The 13207-nt window shown below is 56.5% G+C and overlaps 1 protein-coding gene across 2 annotated transcripts in view; it reads right to left on the bottom strand.

The window, feature by feature from the left end:
• The window catches only part of EPHB4 (EPH receptor B4), a 41009-nt gene extending 29445 nt beyond the window's left edge, over positions 1-11564 (bottom strand). Inside the window, exon 1 of one of the 2 annotated variants that reach the window (XM_072150063.1) lies at positions 11096-11564. In XM_072150063.1, the coding sequence (XP_072006164.1) occupies positions 11096-11150 (55 nt within the window). In that variant the 5' untranslated portion in view covers positions 11151-11564. The remainder of the gene's footprint in view (positions 1-11095) is intronic. The other variant, XM_072150064.1, reaches the window with a different exon arrangement.
• Between the last annotated feature and the right edge of the window lie 1643 nt (positions 11565-13207).

The following is a 13207-nucleotide window of genomic DNA, read 5'->3' as shown; positions in this document are numbered from 1 at the left end:
TATATAATCCCATACTGTCACCATATATAATCCTATACTGTACTGATATATAATCCTATACTGTACTGATATATAATCCTATACTGTCACCATATATAATCCTATACTGTCACCATATATAATCCTATACTCTACTGGAGTATAATCCAATACTGTCACCATATATAATCCTATACTGTCACCATATATAATCCTATACTCTACTGGAGTATAATCCAATACTGTCACCATATATAATCCGATACTGTACTGATATATAATCCCATACTGTCACCATATATAATCATATACTGTACTGATATAATCCTATATTATCACCATATATAATCCTATACTGTCACCATATATAATCCTATACTGTCACCATATATAATCCGATACTGTACTGATATATAATCCCATACTGTCACCATATATAATCCTATACTGTCACCATATATAATCCTATACTGTCACCATATATAATCCTTTACTGTACTGGAGTATAATCCAATAATGTCACCATATATAATCCAATACTGTCACCATATATAATCCTATACTGTACTGATATATAATCCAATACTGTACTGATATATAATCCCATACTGTCACCATATATAATCCAATACTGTCACCATATATAATCCTATACTGTCACCATACATAATCCTATACTGTCACCATATATAATCCAATACTGTCACCATATATAATCCTATACTGTACTGATATATAATCCCATACTGTCACCATATATAATCCTATACTGTCACCATATATAATCCTATACTGTACTGGAATATAATCTTATACCGTCACCATATATAATCCTATACTATACTGAAATATAATCTTATACCGTCACCATATATAATCATATACTGTACTGATATAATCCTATATTATCACCATATATAATCCTATACTGTGCTGATATATAATCCTATACTGTCACCATATATAATCCTATACTGTACTGGAGTATAATCCTATACTGTCACCATATATAATCCTATACTGTCACCATATATAATCCTATACTGTACTGGAATATAATCTTATACCGTCACCATATATAATCATATACTGTACTGATATAATCCTATATTATCACCATATATAATCCTATACTGTCACCATATATAATCCTATACTGTACTGATATATAATCATATACTGTACTGATATAATCCTATATTATCACCATATATAATCCTATACTGTCACCATATATAATCCTATACTGTCACCATATATAATCCTATACTGTCACCATATATAATCCTATACTGTGTGATGATATAATGCCGTCTCCTCCTCCCGGTTCTGATAATCTCGGATCTCCGGTGCCGGGTCCAGGTGTGGGAATGTTAATGTAATGGATACGCCCGGATTTCACACCCTCCGCCCTCACAGTAACCAGTCCCTGCAGGAGGAACCAGTCCTGGCGCCACACAACCTGTATACACCTATAGAAGCAGCACCCTCATCATCCGCCCACACCGCTGAGGGTTGTAGTATGCCATGTGCAGTGACTGCAGCAGTATCACCCTCATCATCCTCCCACACCGCTGGGGGTTGTAGTATGCCATGTGCAGTGACTGCAGCAGTATCACCCTCATCATCCTCCCACACCGCTGGGGGTTGTAGTGTGTAGACTTCCCGCCAGCGCTCAGAGTTCTCAGAGGAGACGGCAGGAGTTGTGTTACCACCTGTCTCAGGTATCACTCGCCCGTAACTGGAGATCCCTGGGGTCCTCCCCTCCAGGGGAACATGTGATCCTCATCCACCGAAACTTCCCAGGTTACATTCAGGGCTAGTGGGGGAGGGGAGCCGTGTATGAGACCGGAGGACCCCCATCAGGTGGATACAGCTGTATGAGGACCCCCCAGTCCTGCTAACACCGAATGGTGAAGTGGTGGCCTCCGGGACCTGTGATGGGGACGACGACATGGCCTCCGGGACCTGTGATGGGGACGACATGGCCTCCAGGACCTGCGATGGGGACGACATGGCCTCCAGGACCTGCGATGGGGACGACATGGCCTCCAGGACCTGCGATGGGGACGACATGGTCTCCAGGACCTGCGATGGGGACGACATGGTCTCCAGGACCTGTGATGATGATGATGATGATGATGTGATGGTCTCCAGGACCTGTGATGATGATGATGAGATGGTCTCCAGGACCTGTGATGATGATGATGAGATGGTCTCCAGGACCTGTGATGATGATGATGAGATGGTCTCCAGGACCTGTGATGATGATGATGATGATGATGATGATGATGATGTGATGGTCTCCAGGACCTGTGATGATGATGATGAGATGGTCTCCAGGACCTGTGATGATGATGATGATGATGATGATGAGATGGTCTCCAGGACCTGTGATGATGATGATGATGAGATGGTCTCCAGGACCTGTGATGATGATGATGAGATGGTCTCCAGGACCTGTGATGATGATGATGAGATGGTCTCCAGGACCTGTGATGATGATGATGATGATGATGATGATGAGATGGTCTCCAGGACCTGTGATGATGATGATGAGATGGTCTCCAGGACCTGTGATGATGATGATGATGAGATGGTCTCCAGGACCTGTGATGATGATGATGTGATGGTCTCCAGGACCTGTGATGATGATGATGAGATGGTCTCCAGGACCTGTGATGATGATGATGAGATGGTCTCCAGGACCTGTGATGATGATGATGAGATGGTCTCCAGGACCTGTGATGATGATGATGAGATGGTCTCCAGGACCTGTGATGATGATGATGAGATGGTCTCCAGGACCTGTGATGATGATGATGAGATGGTCTCCAGGACCTGTGATGATGATGATGAGATGGTCTCCAGGACCTGTGATGATGATGATGAGATGGTCTCCAGGACCTGTGATGATGATGATGAGATGGTCTCCAGGACCTGTGATGATGATGAGAGGGTCCTGTGTATGATGACCACCACAGGTTCTATATCAGCAGGTGGTCAGTCCTGGGCTGTAGAAGACGTAATGAGGGAGGAGGGGAATACGATGTTCCAGCTTTGTCCCCTCCTAATCCTCATTGAATTGGGTTGGCAGGAGCTGCACCCAGGGGGGTAAAGTGGGTGGGAGGAGCACAGGCGACTTGTTATATGCAGTCAATGCAAAAAAACACCAACTTCACACTGACCAAGTCCCACCAGCAACGAGGCCTGTGCCAGCAGTGGGGCCCCCACAATGCCACATAGTGGGTGATAGGGTGGGCAATGAAAAGGCCACAAAAAGAGGGGGAGCAGTCACCTCATGGGGGGCACAGGGAGGAGGGAGCAGTCACCTCATGGGGGGCACAGGTACACGGAGGAGGGAGCAGTCACATCATGGGGGGCACAGGGAGGAGGGAGCAGACACATCATGGGGGGCACAGGTACAGGGAGGAGGGAGCAGAAACATCATGGGGGGCACAGGGAGGAGGGAGCAGTCACATCATGGGGAGCACAGGTACAGGGAGGAGGGAGCAGTCACATCATGGGGGGCACAGGGAGGAGGGAGCAGTCACCTCATGGGGGGCACAGGTACACGGAGGAGGGAGCAGTCACATCATGGGGGGCACAGGTACAGGGAAGAGGGAGCAGTCACATCATGGGGGGCACAGGTACAGGGAAGAGGGAGCAGTCACATCATGGGGGCACAGGTACAGGGAAGAGGGAGCAGTCACATCATGGGGAGCACAGGTACAGGGAAGAGGGAGCAGTCACATCATGGGGGCACAGGTACAGGGAAGAGGGAGCAGTCACATCATGGGGGGCACAGGTACAGGGAGGAGGGAGCAGTCACCTCATGGGGGGCACAGGTACAGGGAGGAGGGAGCAGTCACATCATGGGGGGCACAGGTACAGGGAAGAGGGAGCAGTCACATCATGGGGGGCACAGGTACAGGGAAGAGGGAGCAGTCACATCATGGGGGCACAGGTACAGGGAAGAGGGAGCAGTCACATCATGGGGGGCACAGGTACAGGGAAGAGGGAGCAGACACATCATGGGGGGCACAGGTACAGGGAAGAGGGAGCAGTCACATCATGGGGGGCACAGGTACAGGGAGGAGGGAGCAGAAACATCATGGGGGGCACAGGGAGGAGGGAGCAGTCACATCATGGGGAGCACAGGTACAGGGAGGAGGGAGCAGTCACATCATGGGGAGCACAGGTACAGGGAGGAGGGAGCAGTCACATCGTGGGGAGCACAGGTACAGGGAGCAGTCACATCGTGGGGAGCACAGGTACAGGGAGGAGGGAGCAGTCACATCATGGGGGGCACAGGTACAGGGAGGAGGGAGCAGTCACATCATGGGGGGCACAGGTACAGAGAGGAGGGAGCAGTCACATCATGGGGGGCACAGGTACAGGGAGGAGGGAGCAGTCCCATCATGGGGGGCACAGGTACAGGGAGGAGGGAGCAGTCACATCATGGGGGGCACAGGTACAGGGAGGAGGGAGCAGTCACATCATGGGGGGCACAGGTACAGGGAGGAGGGAGCAGTCACATCATGGGGGGCACAGGGAGGAGGGAGCAGTCACATCATGGGGGCACAGGTACAGGGAGGAGGGAGCAGGCACATCATGGGGGGCACAGGGAAGAGAGAGCAGTAACATCATGGGGAGCAAAGGTATAGGGAGCAGTCACATCATGGGGGGCACAGGTACAGGGAAGAGGGAGCAGTCACATCATGGGGGGCACAGGGAGGAGGGAGCAGTCATATCATGGGGGGCACAGGGAGGAGGGAGCAGTCACATCGTGGGGGGCACAGGTACAGGGAGGAGGGAGCAGTCACATCATGGGGAGCACAGGTACAGGGAGCAGTAACATCGTGGGGAGCACAGGTACAGGGAGCAGTCACATCGTGGGGAGCACAGGTACAGGGAGCAGTCACATCATGGGGGGCACAGGTACAGGGAGGAGGGAGCAGTCACATCATGGGGGGCACAGGTACAGGGAGCAGTCACATCGTGGGGAGCACAGGTATAGGGAGCAGTCACATCGTGGGGAGCACAGGTACAGGGAGCAGTCACATCGTGGGGAGCACAGGTACAGAGAGGAGGGAGCAGTCACATCGTGGGGAGCACAGGTACAGGGAGGAGGGAGCAGTCCCATCATGGGGAGCACAGGTACAGGGAGGAGGGAGCAGTCCCATCATGGGGAGCACAGGTACAGGGAGGAGGGAGCAGTCCCATCATGGGGAGCACAGGTACAGGGAGGAGGGAGCAGTCCCATCATGGGGGGCACAGGTACAGGGAGGAGGGAGCAGTCACATCATGGGGGTCACAGGTACAGGGAGGAGGGAGCAGTCACATCATGGGGGGCACAGGGAGGAGGGAGCAGTCACATCATGGGGGGCACAGGGAGGAGGGAGCAGTCACATCATGGGGGGCACAGGGAGGAGGGAGCAGTCACATCATGGGGGGCACAGGGAGGAGGGAGCAGTCACATCATGGGGGGCACAGGGAGGAGGGAGCAGTCACATCATGGGGGGCACAGGGAGGAGGGAGCAGTCACATCATGGGGGGCACAGGGAGGAGGGAGCAGTCACATCATGGGGGGCACAGGGAGGAGGGAGCAGTCACATCATGGGGGGCACAGGTACAGGGAGGAGGGAGCAGTCACATCATGGGGGGCACAGGTACAGGGAGGAGGGAGCAGTCACATCATGGGGGGCACAGGTACAGGGAGGAGGGAGCAGTCACATCATGGGGGGCACAGGGAGGAGGGAGCAGTCACATCATGGGGGGCACAGGTATAGGGAGCAGTCACATCATGGGGGGCACAGGTATAGGGAGCAGTCACATCATGGGGGGCACAGGTATAGGGAGCAGTCACATCATGGGGGGCACAGGGAGGAGGGAGCAGTCACATCATGGGGAGCACAGGTACAGGGAGGAGGGAGCAGTCACATCATGGGGGGCACAGGTACAGGGAGGAGGGAGCAGTCACATCATGGGGAGCACAGGTACAGGGAGGAGGGAGCAGTCACATCGTGGGGAGCACAGGTACAGGGAGCAGTCACATCGTGGGGAGCACAGGTACAGGGAGGAGGGAGCAGTCACATCATGGGGGGCACAGGTACAGAGAGGAGGGAGCAGTCACATCATGGGGGGCACAGGTACAGGGAGGAGGGAGCAGTCCCATCATGGGGGGCACAGGTACAGGGAGGAGGGAGCAGTCACATCATGGGGGGCACAGGTACAGGGAGGAGGGAGCAGTCACATCATGGGGGGCACAGGTACAGGGAGGAGGGAGCAGTCACATCATGGGGGGCACAGGGAGGAGGGAGCAGTCACATCATGGGGGCACAGGTACAGGGAGGAGGGAGCAGGCACATCATGGGGGGCACAGGGAAGAGAGAGCAGTAACATCATGGGGAGCAAAGGTATAGGGAGCAGTCACATCATGGGGGGCACAGGTACAGGGAAGAGGGAGCAGTCACATCATGGGGGGCACAGGGAGGAGGGAGCAGTCATATCATGGGGGGCACAGGGAGGAGGGAGCAGTCACATCGTGGGGGGCACAGGTACAGGGAGGAGGGAGCAGTCACATCATGGGGAGCACAGGTACAGGGAGCAGTAACATCGTGGGGAGCACAGGTATAGGGAGCAGTCACATCGTGGGGAGCACAGGTACAGGGAGCAGTCACATCATGGGGGGCACAGGTACAGGGAGGAGGGAGCAGTCACATCATGGGGGGCACAGGTACAGGGAGCAGTCACATCGTGGGGAGCACAGGTATAGGGAGCAGTCACATCGTGGGGAGCACAGGTACAGGGAGCAGTCACATCGTGGGGAGCACAGGTACAGAGAGGAGGGAGCAGTCACATCGTGGGGAGCACAGGTACAGGGAGGAGGGAGCAGTCCCATCATGGGGAGCACAGGTACAGGGAGGAGGGAGCAGTCCCATCATGGGGAGCACAGGTACAGGGAGGAGGGAGCAGTCCCATCATGGGGAGCACAGGTACAGGGAGGAGGGAGCAGTCCCATCATGGGGGTCACAGGTACAGGGAGGAGGGAGCAGTCACATCATGGGGGTCACAGGTACAGGGAGGAGGGAGCAGTCACATCATGGGGGGCACAGGGAGGAGGGAGCAGTCACATCATGGGGGGCACAGGGAGGAGGGAGCAGTCACATCATGGGGGGCACAGGGAGGAGGGAGCAGTCACATCATGGGGGGCACAGGGAGGAGGGAGCAGTCACATCATGGGGGGCACAGGGAGGAGGGAGCAGTCACATCATGGGGGGCACAGGGAGGAGGGAGCAGTCACATCATGGGGGGCACAGGGAGGAGGGAGCAGTCACATCATGGGGGGCACAGGGAGGAGGGAGCAGTCACATCATGGGGGGCACAGGGAGGAGGGAGCAGTCACATCATGGGGGGCACAGGTACAGGGAGGAGGGAGCAGTCACATCATGGGGGGCACAGGTACAGGGAGGAGGGAGCAGTCACATCATGGGGGGCACAGGTACAGGGAGGAGGGAGCAGTCACATCATGGGGGGCACAGGGAGGAGGGAGCAGTCACATCATGGGGGGCACAGGTATAGGGAGCAGTCACATCATGGGGGGCACAGGTATAGGGAGCAGTCACATCATGGGGGGCACAGGTATAGGGAGCAGTCACATCATGGGGGGCACAGGGAGGAGGGAGCAGTCACATCATGGGGAGCACAGGTACAGGGAGGAGGGAGCAGTCACATCATGGGGGGCACAGGTATAGGGAGCAGTCACATCATGGGGGGCACAGGGAGGAGGGAGAAGTCACATCATGGGGGGCACAGGTATAGGGAGCAGTCACATCATGGGGGGCACAGGGAGGAGGGAGCAGTCACATCATGGGGGGCACAGGTATAGGGAGCAGTCACATCATGGGGGGCACAGGTATAGGGAGCAGTCACATCGTGGGGAGCACAGGTACAGGGAGGAGGGAGCAGTCACATCATGGGGGGCACAGGGAGGAGGGAGCAGTCACACGATGGGGGGCACAGGTACAGGGCAGGAGATGAGGATATTGAGGGGCACAGGATAGAGTTGGGGAGTGGGTGCAGGGATCGGCCATCTGAGCTCCAAGCCTACGGAAGAAGTGAAGAAAAGTTGGGAATGGGGGAGGAGAAAGTGAAAGGAGCAGAAGATGAAAGAGTGGGGGGGGGGGGGGGGGGGGAGAGGAAAGGGGGAGGAAGGGAGGGGAGACAGGAAGGAGGAGAGCGCAGACACGGCCATTGTTTCTAAACAATCCTGAGAGGCAGCGACGCTTATCCCAGATATTAATAGCCCGCACAATGGAGGGCTGGACTGCAGAGCTTACACTTCACACAGATCCCGGGGTACTGGGAGCCCCAAGCCTGGAGGCGACACAGGGTCCCCAAAAGACATTACCCGGGGGAGGAGCTTACAGCTGCCTGATACTGATCCAGTAATGGGGCAGCGCCGGGGGTCCACATGTACAGATAACGGGGCAGCGCCGGGGGTCCACATGTACAGATAACGGGGCAGCGCCGGGGGTCCACGTTTACAGATAACTGGGCAGCGCCGGGGGGTCCACATGTACAGATAACGGGGCAGCGCCGGGGGGTCCACGTGTACAGATAACGGGGCAGCGCCGGGGGGTCCACGTGTACAGATAACGGGGCAGCGCCGGGGGGTCCACGTGTACAGATAACGGGGCAGCGCCGGGGGGTCCACGTGTACAGATAACGGGGCAGCGCCAGGGGTCCACGTGTACAGATAATGGGGCAGCGCCAGGGGTCCACGTGTACAGATAATGGGGCAGCGCCGGGGGTCCACGTGTACAGATAATGGGGCAGCGCCGGGGGTCCACGTGTACAGATAATGGGGCAGCGCCGGGGGTCCACGTGTACAGATAACGGGGCAGCGCCGGGGGTCCACGTGTACAGATAACGGGGCAGCGCCGGGGGTCCAGGATCAGGGGTCATAAGAGTTACAGGTGATGGTGGGAGAGAGCCCCCACATACAAGCTCGGGGGTTACAGGAAAGCAGCCCCCCCTCCCTCCCCGCACAATCACTTTGCTCTGTGATACAATGTAACAATATCAATAAGATGTCATAACAAAGTATCTTCTCACAACATCCTGCAGGGTCTGGCCAAACACTAGAGACCCCCAGGTATAGAGGACCGGCCCCCTATATACAGCACCACAGGAAACTATACTAGTGCCCAAAGCTTCATGGGTACAGTGCCAGATCCCTACAGACAGACCTCCCCTGCACAGTGCCGGATCCCTACAGACAGACCTCCCCTGCACAGTGCCGGATCCCTACAGACAGACCTCCCCTGCACAGTGCCGGATCCCTACAGACAGACCTCCCCTGCACAGTGCCGGATCCCTACAGACAGACCTCCCCTGCACAGTGCCGGTGCCCTACAGACAGACCTCCCCTGCACAGTGCCGGATCCCTACAGACAGACCTCCCCTGCACAGTGCCGGATCCCTACAGACAGATCTCCCCTGCACAGTGCCAGATCCCTACAGACAGACCTCCCCTGCACAGTGCCGGATCCCTACAGACAGACCTCCCCTGCACAGTGCCGGATCCCTACAGACAGACCTCCCCTGCACAGTGCCGGATCCCTACAGACAGACCTCCCCTGCACAGTGCCGGATCCCTACAGACAGACCTCCCCTGCACAGTGCCGGTGCCCTACAGACAGACCTCCCCTGCACAGTGCCGGTGCCCTACAGACAGACCTCCCCTGCACAGTGCCGGAGCCCTACAGACAGACCTCCCCTGCACAGTGCCGGAGCCCTACAGACAGACCTCCCCTGCACAGTGCCGGATCCCTACAGACAGACCTCCCCTGCACAGTGCCGGATCCCTACAGACAGACCTCCCCTGCACAGTGCCGGATCCCTACAGACAGACCTCCCCTGCACAGTGCCGGTGCCCTACAGACAGACCTCCCCTGCACAGTGCCGGATCCCTACAGACAGACCTCCCCTGCACAGTGCCAGAGCCCTACAGACAGATCTCCCCTGCACAGTGCCAGATCCCTACAGACAGATCTCCCCTGCACAGTGCCAGAGCCCTACAGACAGATCTCCCCTGCACAGTGCCGGATCCCTACAGACAGATCTCCCCTGCACAGTGCCAGAGCCCTACAGACAGATCTCCCCTGCACAGTGCCAGATCCCTACAGACAGATCTCCCCTGCACAGTGCCAGATCCCTACAGACAGATCTCCCCTGCACAGTGCCAGATCCCTACAGACAGATCTCCCCTGCACAGTGCCAGATCCCTACAGACAGATCTCCCCTGCACAGTGCCAGATCCCTACAGACAGATCTCCCCTGCACAGTGCCAGATCCCTACAGACAGACCTCCCCTGCACAGTGCCAGATCCCTACAGACAGACCTCCCCTGCACAGTGCCAGATCCCTACAGACAGATCTCCCCTGCACAGTGCCAGATCCCTATAGACAGACCCCCCTGTATAGTGCTAGATCCCTATAGACAGACCCCCCTGTATAGTGCCAGAGCCCTACAGACAGATCTCCCCTGCACAGTGCCAGATCCCTATAGACAGATCTCCCCTGCACAGTGCCAGATCCCTATAGACAGACCCCCCTGTATAGTGCCAGATCCCTATAGACAGACCTCCCCTGCACAGTGCCAGATCCCTATAGACAGACCCCCCTGTATAGTGCCAGATCCCTATAGACAGACCTCCCCTGCACAGTGCCAGATCCCTACAGACAGACCCCCCTGTATAGTGCCAGATCCCTATAGACAGACCCCCCCTGTATAGTGCCAGATCCCTATAGACAGATCTCCCCTGCACAGTGCCAGATCCCTATAGACAGACGTCCCTGTATAGTGCCAGATCCCTATAGACAGACCCCCCCTGTATAGTGCCAGATCCCTATAGACAGACCCCCCTGTATAGTGCCAGATCCCTATAGACAGACCCCCCTGTATAGTGCCAGATCCCTATAGACAGACCCCCCTGTATAGTGCCAGATCCCTATAGACAGACCCCCCTGTATAGTGCCAGATCCCTATGGACAGACCCCCCTGTATAGGGCTGAGCGCAGCCACATGCCCCATCACCCCCGGCCTTACCTTCCAGGGCCAGAGCCGCCGGGGTCCAGAGCAGCAGCAGCAGGCGGGGATCCATGGGCTCCGGGCACAGGGGGGTCCCGCACCAGCCTTGGCCCCTGTATTCGGGGGAAGGGGGCCCCGGAGGTCAGGTGATCCACGACGACCCACACCTGGGGACCCCCAAAACAATCAGCTGGGGGGAGGGGGCTCCAGAGCACAGGGGGCACAGTCCTGGGGGCCAATGTACAGATCCTGCGGGTCCAGGCTCCAGGGGTCCCCGCACAGGGGCGAGCACAGAAACCTGATCCGGCTACGTAGGACGCGGCGGGGGGGAGGGGGTCCGGGCTGCGCGGAGACAAGTCCCGGGATCCTTCACCCAAACTTTCTGCGATGTGAGAAGCGGCTGCTCCAGGACCCGAGCACACAGCCCCGCCCCCAGCGCCCTCATTGGCCCGGCCCGGCGTGCACGGACCGCCCCTGCACCAGGATTGGCTGCTGCTGGAAGAGAAGTCAATCAGTCCTGCGCCGGGAGGAAAAGTCTCAGGAGTCACAAACTTATAGAGACAAAGCCCTGAGAACAGAGAGGACACCCCGACAACATGCAGGACACCCCGACAACATGCAGGTCACCCCGACAACATGAAGGTCACCCCGACAACATACAGGATACCCCGACAACATGCAGGACACCCCGACAACATGCAGGTCACCCCGACAACATACAGCACACCCCGACAACATACAGGATACCCCGACAACATACAGAACACCCCGACAACATGCAGGTCACCCCGACAACATGCAGGTCACCCCGACAACATGCAGGTCACGACGACAACATACAGGATACACCGACAACATACAGGACACCCCGACAACATGCAGGACACCCCGACAACATACAGGTCACCCCGACAACATGCAGGTCACCCCGACAACATACAGGACACCCCGACCACATACAGGACACCCCGACAACATGCAGGTCACCCCGACAACATGCAGGACACCCCGACAACATGCAGGACACCCCGACAACATGCAGGACACCCCGACAACATACAGGACACCCCGACAACATGCAGGTCACCCCGACAACATGCAGGACACCCCGACAACATACAGGACACCCCGACAACATGCAGGACACCCCGACAACATGCAGGACACCCCGACAACATACAGGACACCCCGACAACATGCAGGTCACCCCGACAACATGCAGGTCACCCCGACAACATGCAGGTCACCCCGACAACATACAGGACACCCCGACAACATGCAGGTCACCCCGACAACATGCAGGACACCCCGACAACATGCAGGTCACCCCGACAACATGCAGGACACCCCGACAACATGCAGGACACCCCGACAACATGCAGGACACCCCGACAACATGCAGGACACCCCGACAACATACAGGACACCCCGACAACATGCAGGACACCCCGACAACATGCAGGTCACGACGACAACATACAGGACACCCCGACAACATGCAGGTCACCCCGACAACATGCAGGTCACCCCGACAACATACAGGACACCCCGACAACATGCAGGTCACCCCGACAACATGCAGGACACCCCGACAACATGCAGGTCACCCCGACAACATGCAGGTCACCCCGACAACATGCAGGACACCCCGACAACATGCAGGACACCCCGACAACATACAGGACACCCCGACAACATGCAGGACACCCCGACAACATACAGGACACCCCGACAACATGCAGGTCACGACGACAACATACAGGACACCCCGACAACATGCAGGTCACCCCGACAACATGCAGGTCACCCCGACAACATACAGGACACCCCGACAACATGCAGGTCACCCCGACAACATGCAGGTCACCCCGACAACATACAGGACACCCCGACAACATGCAGGTCACCCCGACAACATGCAGGTCACGACGACAACATGCAGGACATGCAGGTCACCCCGACAACATGCAGGTCACCCCGACAACATGCAGGTCACGACGACAACATGCAGGTCACCCCGACAACATGAAGGTCACCCCGACAACATACAGGACACCCCGACAACATGCAGGTCACCCCGACAACATGCAGGTCACCCCGACAACATGAAGGTCACCCCGACAACATACA

Source organism: Engystomops pustulosus, chromosome 4, assembly GCF_040894005.1.
Source record: "Engystomops pustulosus chromosome 4, aEngPut4.maternal, whole genome shotgun sequence".
Lineage (NCBI taxonomy): Eukaryota > Metazoa > Chordata > Amphibia > Anura > Leptodactylidae > Engystomops > Engystomops pustulosus.
This window is presented reverse-complemented; position numbering and strand designations above follow the sequence as displayed.